This window comes from Tursiops truncatus, chromosome 10, assembly GCF_011762595.2.
Source record: "Tursiops truncatus isolate mTurTru1 chromosome 10, mTurTru1.mat.Y, whole genome shotgun sequence".
In the NCBI taxonomy this organism is placed as follows: Eukaryota; Metazoa; Chordata; class Mammalia; order Artiodactyla; family Delphinidae; genus Tursiops; species Tursiops truncatus.
This window is the reverse complement of record NC_047043.1, coordinates 46,430,479-46,447,918: the sequence shown is the minus strand read 5'-3', so window position 1 is coordinate 46,447,918 and position 17,440 is coordinate 46,430,479. Positions and strand designations below refer to the sequence as shown.

General features: G+C 36.2%; 1 protein-coding gene across 5 annotated transcripts in view; it reads left to right on the top strand.

The window, feature by feature from the left end:
- Positions 1-17,440, top strand: part of SLC4A7 (solute carrier family 4 member 7) — a 124,234-nt gene that overhangs the window by 82,945 nt on the left and 23,849 nt on the right. For 4 of the 5 annotated variants that reach the window (XM_019946899.3, XM_019946900.3, XM_033864503.2 and 1 more), the window contains 7 exons: positions 4,398-4,504; positions 6,607-6,781; positions 10,439-10,572; positions 11,731-11,976; positions 13,825-13,930; positions 16,592-16,753; positions 17,157-17,270. In XM_019946899.3, coding sequence (XP_019802458.2) covers positions 4,398-4,504; positions 6,607-6,781; positions 10,439-10,572; positions 11,731-11,976; positions 13,825-13,930; positions 16,592-16,753; positions 17,157-17,270 — 1,044 coding nt within the window. The remainder of the gene's footprint in view (positions 1-4,397; positions 4,505-6,606; positions 6,782-10,438; positions 10,573-11,730; positions 11,977-13,824; positions 13,931-16,591; positions 16,754-17,156; positions 17,271-17,440) is intronic. The other variant, XM_019946898.3, reaches the window with a different exon arrangement.

The window sequence follows — 17,440 nt, the reverse complement described above, 5'->3', positions numbered from 1 at the left end:
AAACTATATGAAGAACTACTCTCAAAGAAGTTGTTCCCCACTGTGTCCTGTTTGCCTTCTTACCCCCGTCCCCACCTCCTGTGGGTCACCATTTGTTTTAGTTTTTTGTTATCCTTCCAGCTTTTATTTAATACGGGGAAATATGAACATATAGTCTTGTTCTCTCCTCTTTCTTACCAGAAGTTAACATCCTATTTGTAGTGTTCTGCACCTTGCTTTTCTCATGTAACAATATTTCCTGGGGATCTGATCATAAGAAATCATAGAAATACTCCTTCTTCCTTTCCTCACAGCTGTGTTTTATTCCAGTATGGATGCACCATAGTTTGTCCTGTTTCTGGTGCAGGTTGTTTTCAGTCTTTTGCTATTACAAACTATACCGTAGTGTTCATATTGCCATTTTAGTCTTGTGCAGATGTGTCTGTCCGTAGGATGGATTCACGCGAATAAAATTGCTGGCTCACGTGGGAATTTATTTATAATTTTAGCAGATATTACCAGAATCTCCTCTTCAGGTTGAACTGTTGTGGACTCATTTTGGTGATGAATGAGAATGCCTGTTTCCCTACAGCCTTAATAGCACAGTGTGTTGTCAAACTTTTGGATATTTGTCAGTCTGATAGGTATCATTATCTTACTATATCTGGTATTTTAATGTGGTTTTAATTTGCATTTCTGTAATTAGTCAAGTTGAATATTCCTGAATATTTTTTGCTCATCACCCTCCATCACTTTTTTTAACATTTAAATCATTTGTTGATCCTTTTGAATTTATCATGACGTATTATGTAGAGAATGCATGCAGTTTGTCTTTTTTCTAAATTGCAGCCTGGTTGTCCCTATTTATTAAAAAGCATTTCTCCACTTGATTGGTGATGTTCTTTATCATTTATTAAATTTCCATATGCATTCAGGTCTGTTTCTGGAATTTCTTTTCCAGTGGTCTGTCTATTCATGGACCAATTTCACACTTTAATTTCTGAGGCTTTTTGTTATATTTTAATATCTGGTAGGTCTGCATTCATTCTCAACCTCTCTCTTACTCTTGTTTTTCTGAATTTTCTTGGCCATCTTTGCATATTTATTTTTCACATGAGCTTTAAAATCAGCTTTTTACTTACAGAAATAAGATGTGATTTAAAAAAAATTGTGATGGAAATTAAATTTCCAAATGAACTGAGGGAAAGTTGACATCTTTATAATATTGAATCTATTCAAGAACATGGTACATCTTTCCCCAGTTGTTTTCCTATTTCAAGTCAGTTTTTGTGTCCTTAAAGAATATTATAAAGTTCTCCTTATCTGTGCCTTACACACTTCTTGGTGAGTGTATTCATAAGTATTTTATCTTTGTTTCTATTATAAATGAGATCTTTGTTCCATTATATCATCTGCTTGTTGCTTTATATATATATATATATATATATATATATATATATATTTATATGTATGTATATACACACACACATATATATATATTTATGAAGGCTATTGGTTATTGTATATTTCTTGTATCCTGCTACCTTTCTTAATGCTTTTATTGTATGTAGTAGTTTTTTAGTCATGTAATCTGCAATAAGAGATAATTTTATCCCTTATTGTGTAATTCTTATACCTCTAACAAGTTTTCTGTTAATTGTATTGATTAAAATCTCTAATAGTTTTAAGTAGTAGTTGACTTTAAAGGGCATTTCTTAATTTTTTCCTGATTGTAGTCAATATTCCTAGTGTTTCTCTCATTAAGTTACTGTCTTTAGTGCCAAAGTACACATTTTATCATGTTAAGAAAGTACCCTAATTTCTGTTTTATTGAAATTTTTAATATAAGTGAATGTTGAATTGTGTCAAAGGGCTTTTTAGCATCTCTGGAGATGATCATATAAATTTTATTTATCGGGCTTCCCTGGTGGTGCAGTGGTTGAGAGTCCGCCTGCTGATGCAGGGGACACGGGTTCATGCCCCGGTCAGGGAAGATCCCACATGCCGCGGAACAGCTGGGCCCATGAGCCGTGGCCGCTGAGCCTGTGCCCCGCAACGGGAGAGGCCACAACAGTGAGAGGCCCGCGTACCACCAAAAAAATATATATATATTTATCAGTTATCATGGTAAATCTCATTAATAGGTTCTTTAATTTGAAAGCACTCTTGCATTGTTGGAATAAGCCAACTTGGGCTTTACAGTGCCTGTACTCTTTGTCTAATGTTTTATTTAAGTTGTTTGCATCCTTTGTTTGTAAGTGATTGGTATATAGATTTTTGTGCAGTCTTCACATTTTGGTATCATCATTATTCTTGTTTCATAAAAACAAATTCGTAAGTTTTCCTTTTTCTGTGTTCTTTAAACCTTAAGTGGTTTGGAATAATTTGGTTCTGAAAGTTTGAAAGATTTCTTTATTAAAATTTTCTGAGCTTAACTCTTGTGTCGTAGACTTCAACAACTTGCTTATTTCTTCTGTGGAAATTGGTTTGTGTAAGCTTTCTCTTTTTTCTGGAGTCAGTTTTGGTAAACTGTATACCATAGAAAATTACCTATTTTCTGGTGTCGATTTTGGGAAATTATGTTTTTTGGTATATTACCCATTTCATCAGAATTTTTCATTTATTTGCAGAGGGTTGTGTTGTGCAGTCTGTCTCTCTCTTTGTACATATATTTCTTATATATATGTAAAATTTATGAAGTTGCTCTCTTGTCATATCTTTGGTTGTATATTAGCTAATAGTTTATCATATTTTTCCAGTAGAGCAGCTTTTAAAATTTATTTCAGTTCTCCTTTTTAAAAAAGTATATTGTGGAGCTTCCCTGGTGGTGCAGTGGTTGGGAGTGCGCCTGCTGATGCAGAGGACGCGGGTTCGTGCCCCGGTCCGGGAGGATCCCATATCTCGCGGAGCGGCTGGGCCCGTGAGCCATGGCCGCTAAGCCTGCGCCTCTGTGCTCCGCAGCGGGAGGGGCCGCAGCAGTGAGAGGCCCGCGTACTGCAAAAAAAAAAAGTATATTGTGTTTTGTAACTCGATTTCTGCTTTTAGCAGCTTTATTTTATTCCTTTCACCATCCTTCAAAAGATTTTTTTCACATTTCCTGAATTAAATGCTTAATACACTTATTTTTATTCTTCCAGTTTTCTTAATGTAAGTGCTTCATTTTCTTGAGTGAAGCTTTTGCTGTATCCCATAGATTGTGGTATATAGTATTTTTCTTTAGATTTGTTTTCTAGGAATTCTGTAATTTTGTTTTCCCTTTCCCCTTTGAGCTATGATGTAAGTTAGTTTTAATTTTGACATTTTCTTTTTTTTTTTTTTTTTGGCGGTATGCGGGCCTCTCACTGCTGTGGCCTCTCCCGTTGTGGAGCACAGGCTCCGGACGCGCAGGCTCAGCGGCCATGGCTCACGGGCCTAGCCGCTCCGCAGCATGTGGGGTCTTCCCAGGCCGGGGCACGAACCTGTGTCCCCTGCATCGGCAGGTGGACGCTCAACCACTGTGACACCAGGGAAGCCCCAATTTTGGCATTTTCAAATGGTGATCTTATGATTATAGATAAGTTGTGCTGCTCTGTAAATACTGAACATGTGAACCAGGGAATTTAAGTCTTTAGTTGATCCAGAGTCTTTGATCCGGGGGACCTCCTAGGATAAACACCACCCCCAACCCCGTCTTTTTCTTTCTCCTCTTCCCTCTCCCTTTCTCTTTGGTCTCGTCTCTCTCCCTCTAGCGGTCTCCCACCCACCCCAACCCAAACCCCGCCACCCACCCACCCCCCCTGCACATGCGCGCATATGCGCGCACACACATACACACACACACACACTTTTTTTAGTCCAGCAACCTCTGACCTTTGGAGGTAACAAATTAAAAGCTCACTCTGGTGAGGAGGAGGAGATCTTTTATCATGAGAATAGTACTCTTGAATTTGTAATAAAACTTAATTGGAAATTGATTTTTATGAAAATTTGTTTAATAACTTGTGCTACTTATGTCTTAAGGGAAGTATTTTAAAAAGGAAAAAAATAGCATTTACTCTTAATGTAAAGTGTATTTTTTCTATAGTTAACATGAGTAAGATTTAAAAAATTCTAGTTGGAGAGATGCTTTATTGGATATTTCTGCTTCTGTTGCTGAGTAGTAATTTGAAATGGGGTGTGTGGGTGTTTTATAGTTTATCTGATATTAGAATATAAAGCAGAAGAAAACAATATAAATTTGAAATATTAATAGAGACAAATTTTAGATTCTATTTCAAAGTACAGTTTCTTTAAAGTGGAAGTTTACGTTAGGAAGCATTTTTTTCTAGGAATACTGGTTAGATATATAATCAGTATGATATCTCATGTTCCCTCTAATTGAAGATGCCTTCTCAGCTTCCTTAAAACAATTCTGAAAATGTGTTTTTTGTGAAATGCAGGAAAAGAGAAAGATTCCTGTATTTCCCAATGGATCTGCCCCCAGCTCGGGTGAGACCCCTAAGGAGGCCCCACACCATGCTGGGCCTGAGCTACAGAGGACTGGACGGTGGGTACAGATACTGATACAGTGTGGGTGTCTTTTAGGGGCTAGAGATTGATTTGATGGAAAAGGCATAAGCATTCTTTTTCTTTGCAAATATTTGGAAAGTAATTTTGTACAGTATAAAAAATGTATATTATTTTATAGGTATATAATGTTAAGGATAATTAATATGCACTTTAAAGTAGTTTACTAGACTATATTGGGCTCTGTATACCAGGATTTAATTTAAAATGAAAATATTATGCAGCATATGTTAAGAGTATTGTAGTTCTATAGTAGGTTAATTTAACTGCCTGTACAGAAGGTTCTTGAGGAAAGTGTGGTGTCCTATTGCCATTCTCATATGAAGTTAGAGAATTATGGGAACAGAGAGGAATTGTAACCAATGTGTCGTGTGTGTGCATAGATGTAAAACTCTTCCATGAGCAGTACATCATGAGGTAATGTAAAATTCGACAGACAAGCATAATTAAACCGTAGTAATAGTCTCTGGAAACCTAGTTAGAAAAATTGTTGCAGAAGTTAATTTTTGGAATAAAGAACAGAAATGTTACCAGTGCAAACATTGTCTTAAAATATTTTGTAGAGGTAGAAAATGATATGGTATTACCATTGTGTAGAAAAAAGCATGTGGATGTTGATACTGTTTTATCCATTGGTGGTCCCTATAGAACTAAAGATCTTGAAGCTTAAATATTTGTTTAAAAATCCAGGATAGCTTATACAGGATGTCTTAATTCATTGACTAATATAGTAGTCTCTGAGTATAATAGAGTAAGACTCTGTCCCCATGCGAAAGGGGCTTATTTAAGTTATTATTATTATTACTTCTTCAGACTTAAAACTGAGGTAGGGTTAGTCACTGAGAAGTACCAAGCCATACCCCCAGTGATCTCATGTTACCCTAGAGTCTCATATAAATGATTGATTTGATGATATACTTTCATTTTCTAGATTATCATTGGCACCATTTTTATTGCAAGTTGGCACCTTTTTTTACAGTTTTCTCAGTCCCCTTGCTGTCATATTATTTATAGGATAACTTCTTCCAGGTGTCAATGTATGTTTAGGCTTTATTTCAGTATTAACTTTGGAAAAAGCTAGAATGGTAAAGCTTGAAACATCTAAAGCATTTGAAAGCATAAGATTAATTTGTTTGGTGTATTTTTCTGCAGTAAGGATTTGAATGATATTTTATGAGTCACAAAATCTTTTTAAATTACTGATTTGTCACCGGTATTTATTGAGTACCTACTATTTCCCAGGCAGTGTTCTAGACACTGGAGATAATGGCAGTGAATAAGAAAAGGTCCCTGCCCCTCACAGAGCTTATATTGTAGTGGAATGCTTTCAAGTTAGATGTATCCAAAAGTCTGATTTTAAAAAACACTGAAATGATAAGTCATTGAAATGATTTGATATGCAAATATAGATTTTAAATTTACTAACTAAAACCTCTTAGTTTTATTAATATGCACACTGGTTTGACTACATATACAGTAAATTACATACACTGAAATAGTTTTTAGGCTTTTTTTCTAGACCAGAAGTATTCATGTGTTTGAAGTACTAAAATTTTAAAACTAAAATTATTTAATTCACTACTTGAGTGGGCCTGAGCATACTATATTCATATTAAAGGGTATTTGGGGACTTATGATTATATTATAATTGCATTCCTGGTATTTCTGACACTTGCCTTTAAGATTTATAATATAAATAATGATTAATAGCATTGCTTATGCACATTTTCATGAATGGGTTGTTAGGTTTTATTTATTTTTATTATGTATTTCCTTGCACATTTGTGTTTGATATCTATTGCATTTACTCATATAGTCATTTGCCTGTAGTCTTTTCAGTATATAGTCCATATGATACAGATGTTTGTGTCTCTTTTAACTTAGTGAGGTCTGCCTTTCCACTATCAGTGGATTAGATTAAATGACTTTGTCTTCTATAATTTATACCATTATTTAAATAGGATATTGATTTTTGTTGACAAAACACTAGGCACCAGCAGTTTTATGTAGCCCATAGTTTTAGTTTGAACTAGCCAGAATCCTCTAGTGTACAGTTTGACGAGTTTCATCTCACCTATTTAGGCTTTTTGGTGGTTTGATACTTGACATCAAAAGGAAAGCACCTTTTTTCTTGAGTGACTTCAAGGATGCATTAAGTCTGCAGTGCCTGGCCTCGATTCTTTTCCTATACTGTGCCTGTATGTCTCCTGTAATCACTTTTGGAGGGCTGCTTGGAGAAGCTACAGAAGGCAGAATAGTGAGTACAAAGATTGGTAGTGGCCAGGCTCTTAGCTCTTCAGAGGCAAGTGTCTGTGTGCATTTGTCTCACTATTCATACTTTTATTTGAAGAGTCTACCCACAGCATGATTAACCTGTCCCAAAGCAGACTTCCCCCAAAGATAATTGCAATGGAAAACATGGGGAAGCCATTTGAACAGGAGAAGATGCACAGTTGAGGTAAAAAAAAAAAAAAAAGAAAGAAAGAAAGAAAGAAAAAAGTTTGTCATGGCTTGCTGGATGAATGGTTTTATAAATTGAGTAAAAGGCTTGTATTGTCTTTGTGGGGGGAGTGGGTGGGAGGAGACAGATCAATTGAACTGATTCTGGGTGGGTCATGGGTGGGAGAATTTATCCGTGGGGTCACTTTGTATCCTTTAAGGCATCATAGGATTAGTTAGAGCCATATGATTAACATTAACTAATCCACCCTGGCAGGTCCCCTGGGCTAGACTGTTTGGAAGAAGGGAGCATAATTCTGGACAAATGATGGATTTTTGAAGTGGTGTTTAATTTTGCTGTTATTAAATTTGTGTGAATGTTGCCAAAGTGTTAATTGGAAAGTATAACTGAAAACTGCATCTATATTTTGATATGACTAGAATGAAAGTTTTTATGTTTTTTGTTCTTAGTGATACTGTATTGGGGCTGTGGGGGCCTGATATTGGAACAGCATCTAGTGCTTCGTGAAATTTGGAAAGACTTTTTTGTTGCTGTTTATATACATTTTAATGGCGTTTAAATGAGACAGTTTGTGATTCCTAACTATATTTTGTTTAATGATATTCACTGTTTAGAGAAAATTTATTTTTTACAGATAAAAGGTTAAAAACCAACCAATTCTAAGTAGTAATAATTGTTCAATTAAAGTATTTCATAAGCTGAACATGAGATAAACCTGACAACTGAAATTTCCTTTCAACTCAATTTATTTTTGATTATTTAGATTCTTTTATATTATTCTTTTATATTATTATAGCAAAATAGATATTTTTAGTAAGTTTCTTTATGTGCTGTCACAAGTTGTACATGTAACTCTGCTGATCCCTGAGGAAGTGTGTCGTGTCTGTTACCATCATGGAAATACTGTTTCTTTCCTCTTGGACTGTCACTCACTGCCTGCCCGTCTCATCCTGCTGTTTAATACCCTGTGCATGTGATAGAGCTTTAGGCACTAGAGGAACATAGACAAGGGTAAGACATGGGCATGTGTCATCTATCCTCAGGGTCCTAACCTAGGAGAAAAAGATAGGATAGTATATATGTAGTTACTATGTTGTGGTGTTCTGTGCCACACGTGAGTGAGGTAAAGGAAGAGCTGTAGGAGTTGTAATAATTTAGAATAGAGAAATCGGAAATATTATGGAGGGAAATGATATGGAGATGATGCGTTTATTTTCAGATGCCTTATTGGAACTTCAGGTAGAAATGGAGACATTAGGAGGTGCAGTTCCAGAATTTATAGAGTGGTAAGAAAGAAATATGAAAATTGGGAAACTGAAAATAAATGAGGTTAACAATGTAAAGGGAGAGAAGGAGAGGAAAAAAGTGTGGGAAGTTATCCCCATTTATGAAATGGAGGAAGGATGAGAATGAGGAGAACAATGGCCCAGAGAATTAGACACAGGCACAATCAGAGCTCTGAAAGAGGAGTCAGGATGATGTAATTTTGTAAAAACCAAAATAGAGGTGTAGAGAAGGAGGAAGATCAGCAGGGATTGTTCAGTGCTATACAGTGGAGAGGCGTATGGGGGAGATTAGGGGAGGGCTTCTGGTGGGTAAAATGGAAGCTTTTGAATGTGGGTTAGTTAGGGCAGTATAGGGAGGGCTGTGATTTCTTTAGGGAAAGACAGGTTTTAGTTTGGGAATGAACATAGAAACAGTTTAAAAATTGGGAAAAAGTAGGTCTGGGTAAAAGAACCTAGTAAATGTGGCAATGAGGGGTTTGGGGAATGGTGAAAGGAAGGTCTTCACCTGGAAGTTTCTGCTCTTTCAACACAACATTGAGGAGGGAAAGTAATTTTGCGCCCAACTGCCTTCCCCACCCCATTAGCATTTCTTTATTTGCCATTTCCTTGTTTCTCTGCTCAATTTTTTGCTTTCTATTTCTAGATGTTGTTTAGACATTTTTTCCTTTGATTTGAACTCTAAATTCATTCCTAAATATACATATTATAATTGAACTAAAGATTTTATAATAGCTTAGTAGTGTCTTCCAGGACAATCTCTTGTTTGTCTGTGGGCAAGAAAACAAATTTATATCATACAATTCATAAATATATTATTAATATGAACACTTATTCATTTTGCCGAAAGTCTAGTTTGTATGTGGGTTTGATCCTATTTTTATACTAATAATTGAGTGTTACTTTTACTACATACTATTCTTATGTTGTGATTTTGATTTTGGAACATGCTCTTATTACTGATGATGATAATTGCTACCATTTATTGAGTGCATTCCATATGCCAGACAGTGTGCTTGTTAGTGTTTTCAGAAACACTGCTTCTTTAAGTTCTCCTGGCTATCATCACCCACATTTAAAAATGAGAAAAGTTGGGCTGGACAAGTCTGAGATACGGCCATGGTTTAGCACCTGATGGGAAGCAGTCTTCTACTTCAGATCTGGTTCTGAAGCCCTGCTCTCTGCCTGCTGCTGGGTTGCCTCTCAAGTTCCAGGAGGCTTGTTTCTCACAAGTGTCTTGTCTTTGCTTTACCGATGATGGGCTTTTCCTTTCTTAATTGTATATCCCAGTTGACCTTGATGTTTGTGAATGGTAAACCGTTTTCTTTCTGACCCCTCCCCTCTGTCGAGTGTCATAGCCTATATGCCTTAGCAACTGATAACCTAATCAGTTAGGATGTAATGTTGGTAGTGAAACAAAATTGGCCTACTAGCTTTGATTTAAGGTTTCTATGAGTCTTTCATTTTATCATTTTTACCAAACTTTAATAATAATATTTCCTCATGTATGGTTTCTAGGAGTTTTTTAAGGAGATTTTTCATCTATTATTTATGTTAAGCAATTCATGTTTTATATATGTTGGTTAAGCCCATCATATTAGATTAATTTCTTTAAAATGTATGGGAAATTGCACTTTAGAAGCAAGTTTGAGAATGATAGTTTCAAATTTGAGCATGCTAATTTCTTGTTCATCTACTTGAAGGAGTCTTTTTTTTGGTAGCACACCACATCGAGCATTTAGTATGTTTTTTATTTTCTTAAATGAACTATTTCAGACATGCAAAAATATTCAAAATAATGTATACATCTTTATACTCACCATAGGCTTAAGAAGTAAAACATGTATAGATAGGGTTGGAGCCTCTGTGTCCATCTTCCATTTACCCCTTTTTCCTTACCTCCTGTAGTACTGAGTTTTAAATTAGGGTTGATTATAAAAGTTCACCTTTAATATGCTAAAACAAAACAATTTTTCTATGTATTTAAAATATATTTGTAATTTTCCATATTTAAAATTTAAATTTGAGATTTAAAGTTGCATTTGCTTTATTTTTTTAACCACTTGATTAATATTTTTATTTTCCAGGTATCTTATATATGTGTATTATAGTAGGTTAGAGATATATTTATGATGTATTACCTTTATTCGTTTCTTTTTTCCTTAAACAGAGTGCAATAGAGTCTCTTTTTGGAGCATCATTAACTGGGATTGCCTATTCGTTGTTTGCTGGGCAACCTCTAACAATATTGGGGAGCACAGGTCCAGTTTTAGTATTTGAAAAAATTTTATTTAAATTCTGCAGGTATGTAATAGTTACCTACTTGTCACATTTGTTTATGTATGTTTATAATTATATATTATTGTTACTAACTTTAGTTAAAAGTACATTGTATATTTAATAGCTGAAAAAGAGGATCTGATGAGTATACATATTTTCAATATTTTGGGGCTACTGTGTGGTCAACCCTACTCTGGCTCCTACTCTCATCCCCAGTCACCTTGAATTTAAACTCAGTGGATTTGAGTGCTGATAAGAAAATCACTTGAGGGACAATAAAAGTCCTTTGTGTTAGCAAATTTCAACCTAGTAAGAAGGTAGTTAATCTGAATTATTTATTATACGGTATGTTGGTCTTCTAAAGGAAGTTTAGAAAGCAGTGGATCTCGAAGGCTCACGCTGACTTTACCCAGCAAGCCTGTGTCACAGAGGGAGCTGCAGCTCACAGTGTGGGGTTAGTGCAGATTACTGGAGCTGGTAGCCTCGGAATTTGACATGGCAGTACTATTCCTTTTGTGAGATAAATGCAGTTGAATATTTTAGTCTGAAACAACTTGATGCTGTTAAATGTTTGATTCACTAATTTCTCTTGTTTGGATTCTTTTGCCACTGGACAAGCTGATTCTGATTCTGATCTGGCACAGTACACACATAAATAGAGAATGTAGTGGCCTCAAGTGTTTTAGACTCCCTGGTAGTAATTTCTTATTTGAAATTGAATTGGAAAATGAAGTCACTGTGGTGATACTGGTGGTAGAGGAGCTGGTGGTGGGGGGGCTGGGGCGTGGCTGCCGTGTTGACGCTGGAGCATCTGGGTCTTCAGAGAGAGCGACATACATCCACTTGTTCTACAGGCTGCTTATCTGTCATTTACTCCTGATAACTGATTTCTAAAGTGAGGTCTTTGTTTTTAAAATATTTATTGCCTAGTAGATTTTCACTGTAAACCTTTTGTATAAGTAAAATATAATCATTAAGTCTACTAATAAGAAGCTAGTCTTCAGTTGAAGCAGAAAAACACATAGAGCTTTCTTTAGTCATTATTTTGTTATTCTGTAATGTGTTCTCTTTTAGAAATCTTAAGTTTTTATACTGTTCTTATTGTTTGTTATGAAAATTTTAAGTACCAGTACTGTTTGGCATGTATATGTTGATCATGTCCACATTTTTCTTTCTAAACAGAGATTATCACCTTTCCTATCTGTCTTTGAGAACCAGTATAGGTCTGTGGACTTCTTTCTTGTGCATTGTTTTGGTTGCGACAGATGCAAGCAGCCTTGTGTGTTACATCACCCGGTTCACTGAGGAGGCTTTCGCAGCTCTCATTTGCATCATATTCATCTATGAGGCTTTGGAGAAGCTCTTCCATTTAGGAGAAATATATGCATTTAATATGCACAACAATTTAGATGAACTGACCAGCTACTCGTAAGTGTTTCTGTTTCCCCTAATAGTAAATGTATTTTTGCAGAGGTGTCTGAGCAAAAGAAAATGGACTTTTTGCAATGTGATGCTCACTGTATATCTAGCTATAACTACCCAACTAGCAATACGGAGGTTGACTTGTTTGTTACAGATGAGATCTTACCAAAGCACACAGTGGATGTAAACGCGGTTGTACAAATTCAGTCATTTTTATTCACTGAAACAATTTGTCCAAGTGTGTGTATTTTTGGTTTTATGTGTAAATTGGATTGACCAATTTAAATTCAGTTGTTTGGCAACTAACCACCATATATTTATATATTCTTCATGTTTTGCATTTTCATTAACGTTTTTGAAACTTGATCATTTTTATTGGAAGTTATTTTAAAGTGTAATTTCAGTGCAGTGTTGTATGTTGTTTAGTGGATTATTTTCTTTGTGATAAGAAAAGCATGAAATGAAAATATTTTAGGACTCTAGAATAAAATAGGATTTGAGAAGTAATTATAATAGTTACAAAGGGTTGGCAAACTTGTTTAAACTTGAAAAAGGTTATTAAAATTAGACATACCGAGGTAGATGCCTGTATTTGCTGTCTTGAGCACAGTTGGTATGAGCATGAGCCTGCATTTGATTAACTTTCCTGGAGGAACGTGGTTACCAAAAGCCTTCCTTCCTCCTGCCCCCCTCGGCCCCAGTCCCTCACTTCACACCCCTCCTCCTCTCGCTGTCCTCACACACTCTCGACTTTGATGCACAGAGGAGGGAGGGATGTGAAACTTCGTATAAGACATTGACCTATTTGAAAATATTAGTGACACTTTGATGCCAAATCTATTTTGTGTCATTTTCTTTGTTCTTAAACTAGTTAATTTTTTAAATGTTATTTGTTGTCTTCTCTCTTTCCCTGCTACTTTGATCTTTAAAAAGCATGGTTTTTATAGCTAGTGCCAACCAGTTAGAGCACTGTTTCCTACCTGTGAACATCATTTGTTCAGCTAACATTCTGTGACCAGGCACTGTGTTAGGAATGTTGAGTAATATATTCATGTCAGTGTTTGCCATTCATATCGTAGCCCCTTTTGTGTATGAAGAAACTGAGGCTCGTGGAGGTTAAAACTTGACTTGGGTCAAACAGCTAGTAAATGATAGAGCCTCAGTTGAATCCAAAGTCCAGCCACCTGCCTTTTCTCAAACAGCTCATAATCCAATTGAGAATATTCTTGTTTCTTTTCATTTTTTAAATCCATATTTAGAGATTTCTTGGCTTATGTATGTGTTTCTAGCTTTTTCAGGCAGGTGAGATAGTTCTGGATATGAACTGAACTCTCTGATTGCTTTGACTCTCCTAGTCCTGTCCTGAAAAACTATGTTTTACCTATTACTTTAAGGATGGATCTTAAGATGAGTAAAGGATGAGCATGAGCAGGTAGGGCTAGAATTAGTAGGAGTATAGCTTATACTGGTTCCCAGTGCATGTTGTGTGTGTGTAGATGGGAAGGCGGCAGCGGCTCCTGTGGAGGTAAGTGGTAAGATTTAGTGGAGGCTGACCGTGTTAAACATGGTGGTGTCTTCTCAGATTTTTAAAGAAAATAGTACTGCCCCAAGGGATATATCTAACCAGTTTCATTAAGTAAACATTTTATTGGTATTTCTATTAGCTTTGTTATATTTATATAAGCCAAACTTTATTCCATTCCATTGTTTCTGATATTTTCACTTTTTAGTCTCCATGCTTTGCAACATGGAAAAAAGTTAAGAAGTTAAAAGCTACTCCATTGTGTGACTGATTTAATAAAATGTAAACATGAAATGCAGAATGGTTAAAACTACCCAATTCTGATTTCTCAGATGTGTATGTGTTGAGCCTTCTAACCCTGGCAATGAAACTCTGAAGGTGTGGGAGGAAAGGAATGTAACGGCACACAACATTCCCTGGGGGAACCTCACTGTCTCTGTGAGTATATGTGAAGTGAAGGCTGGTGCAAACAGTAACCTTGTTATTTAGCTTTTCCTTAGTAAACCTAAATTTCCTTCTTGATTGATGGATATCATATGTTTTCAGAATATAGAGTTGTGTTGACCAAATAGAAGTTACCACATTTTTATTTATCATGTACTGAAGTGTATAGGTTGAAAAGAATGAAGCTGGTAGGAAGGGAGATCAAGATGGACTATATTTGGCTTCCAAGATATTAATTATTAAAAAGATTTGAATAATCTTCTGGTTTCTAATTCCTCTTGGATTCATAAGTTCATAGGCCTGTGGTTGCTGGTCCTCAGGTCGACAGTTCCAGCAGCTCTTACCCACTTGCGCCTTCTGTTGATCAGTCCATCTGCTCCGGCAACTGCTTATTTAGAAGATGAGGAATGCTCGTACTGAACCTGTTTACCTTGTAGAGACTAGTATGACTTCAGCACTGAAGGAAAGGAAAGGAAAGGAAAAAGGACAGAAACATATAATGAGCACCTACTGGGTACTGAGCACTATTACATACATATTTTTGTATTCTGTTGGGAAATGTTGTCCTAGCCCTAGAAATATCTGTTTTGGACACTTCCCAGGTTGGGATTTAGAAATAAAGATGTCCAGTGATGCTGGCAATATCAATTAAAACCAAGATCCCTTGAGCTTCTCTGGTGCTTTTTATATCATGTAAGCAATTGTAGGTCATTCTTTTCTCTCTAAGGGTGATAGCTCCTAAATATGTAACTGGAGGGATTTCATCTGAAATTTTATCCCATTGATAATTTACATCTGCACTGTCCGGTACAGTAGTCACTGCCATATGTGTCTATTTAACTGTACGTTCAATAAAATTAATTAAAAGTTCAGTTTCTTGGCTTCACTAGCCATGTTCCAAGTGCTCAGTCCTGTCGAGTGACTGACTGCTGGCTGGCTGTACAGGACGGTGCAGATACCTGACATCTTATCATCACAGACAGTTCTGGGGACAGTGCTGATGTAAAGCACTGTGTGTCAGTAATCAGCTTAGAATAATACTTTACTGTTTTATATTAGAATAATATTTTATTAACTCTGTCTATTTTGTTGTGAAAGAGGTAGAGTTAATAGAGGTGCCTATATGAAAGTGATTTGTTAAAAAAGCTCATTTCATGATGAATAGGATGTCTTAATATTTTAGATTATGTATATGGTCTTTTCAGTGTATTTTCTTGATATCCATCAGGGCCATGTTAGGTTTTTTTGTGTAGCTATAGCTTTTATTTCTATGATCCATGTTGTAAATTGTAGGATTACTAATCTTAGCACGTAGAAATTGAGAATAATGGAAACTTTGTTTTTCTTTCAGTAAACCTGAGTTGTATTTTATTTTTGCGGTATGCGGGCCTCTCACTGTTGTGGCCTCTCCCGTTGCGGAGCACAGGCTCCGGGCGCGCAGGCTCAGCGGCCATGGCTGAGCCTAGCCATGGCCGCTGGGCCTAGCCGCTCCGCGGCATGTGGGATCTTCCCAGACCGGCAGGCGGACTCTCAACCACTGCGCCACCAGGGAAGCCCTGAGTTGTATTTTTAAAATGAGTCTCATTAGAATCTAAGTAAGGAAAAAAGGACTTCAGTTGCATGTGCCTTTGTTAATCTCTGGTTGCCTTTCAGTTATTTTTCCCCCCAGAGGAAAATCAAGTCAATATATTTCTATAATTGTATTGTATTATGTTATATTATTGACTATATTATTGATTTTATTAATGGAAATATTTCAGTGGTCACTTTACTGCTCACAGTCCCATGCATTAATCTCACCATCAGAAAAGTCAGAAAGGGACTTCCCTGGTGGCACAGTGGTTGAGAATCTGCCTGCCAATGCAGGGGACACGGGTTCGAGCCCTGGTCTGGGAAGATCCCACATGCCGCGGAGCAACTAGGCCCGTGAGCCACAACTGCTGAGCCTGCGCATCTGGAGGCCGCGATAGTGGGAGGCCCGCGCACCGCGATGAAGGGTGGCCCCCACTTGCCGCAACTAGAGAAAGCCCTCGCACAGAAACAAAGACCCAACACAGCCAAAACTAACTAAATAAATAAAAGCTGAGCTGATGTCCTTCTTCACTAAAAGAAAAAGAAAGAAAAGTCAGAAAAGCCAAGCACAGTTTTTATTATTGATTCGAATTTAATAGTTTAACCATCTCTTATTCAGCATTCTAAAGGCAGAGTCGTAATTTTCTATAGCTTTTGTTGTAAGCAACTTGTTCAGAGGTAAAGGAAAGACAGTGAAATTGTTGAACAAGAATGCAAACAAATATTTGGGAATTAATAAAAGGCTTATATTGAGATATATGAGCCTTTCACTAAAGGAAATAAGGAGTTGAAAGAAAGGAGTGGAGTGTATGATGTGAATAACTTGACAAAAATACAGTATTTCATTTCAGTGACTTAAGATGCAGATTTGTCAAACCATGACCTCTCTGAACTCAGGATATGTTTTAAAATTGATTGTGTGTTAATGTTGACTTGATAGTGTTTTTTCTAAGTGAAACATAAAATAATGGTGTGCCTTATGATCAGTAGCATCTTAGAGTCAAAGAAGTTCTTAGTAATTTATTGGCTGTCTGAGAATCCCCTTCAATCCCTTCCTTTTTCTGTTTTTTCCCCTTTTTTCAGGAATGTAAAATCTTTCATGGTACATTTGTAGGATCAGCTTGTAGTCTCCATGGACCTTATATTCCAGATGTGCTCTTTTGGTGTGTCATCTTATTTTTCACAACATTTTTTCTGTCTTCATTCCTCAAGCAGTTTAAGACCAAGCGCTATTTTCCTACCAAGGTAATTGGGGTTTAATTTTGGAGTTCTTGTCATAGTCATGTTTTTAGTTTTCATTTCCTTGGTTTGGTTTATTTCAAAACAATAAGATATTGTTTGAAGTTAGTACTTTATGTCATATAGCTATAAAGAAATTATTCATAGTGAAAAGTGTATATTCCATGTCTGAGCTAACAGTAGGAAGACAATGCTATCATGAGAGATGATAGGTTAGTTGTCAAATGTGTTTCTTATCTTTTGCAAAAAATATTAGTTATAAATGTATTTCACTGATACATTGTCACTAATTAAAAAAAACCTCATTCACACTTTCTAGTGGCATATTTTAGTCTGTGAAAGATATGAATTATTTAGAAAGGACACATAGTATTTTTGTGTTTATACTAACGAAACCCCTTTAACATAGGTGCGATCGACAATCAGTGACTTTGCTGTATTTCTCACCATAGTAATAATGGTTGCAATTGACTACCTTGTAGGAGTTCCATCTCCTAAACTTCATGTTCCTGAAAAATTCGAGGTAAGGATTAAAACACTTGGCTATTTGTTACTTGGGAATACCAAAGTACTTTAAAGTGAGATACCACCTCCTAAGTAGTTATTTCTAAAATATGCATAGTCTCTCTGAAGAGCTGATGCTTTGAAAGCAAAAATTATATATATGCCTCACATATATAAAAAAATGAAAGG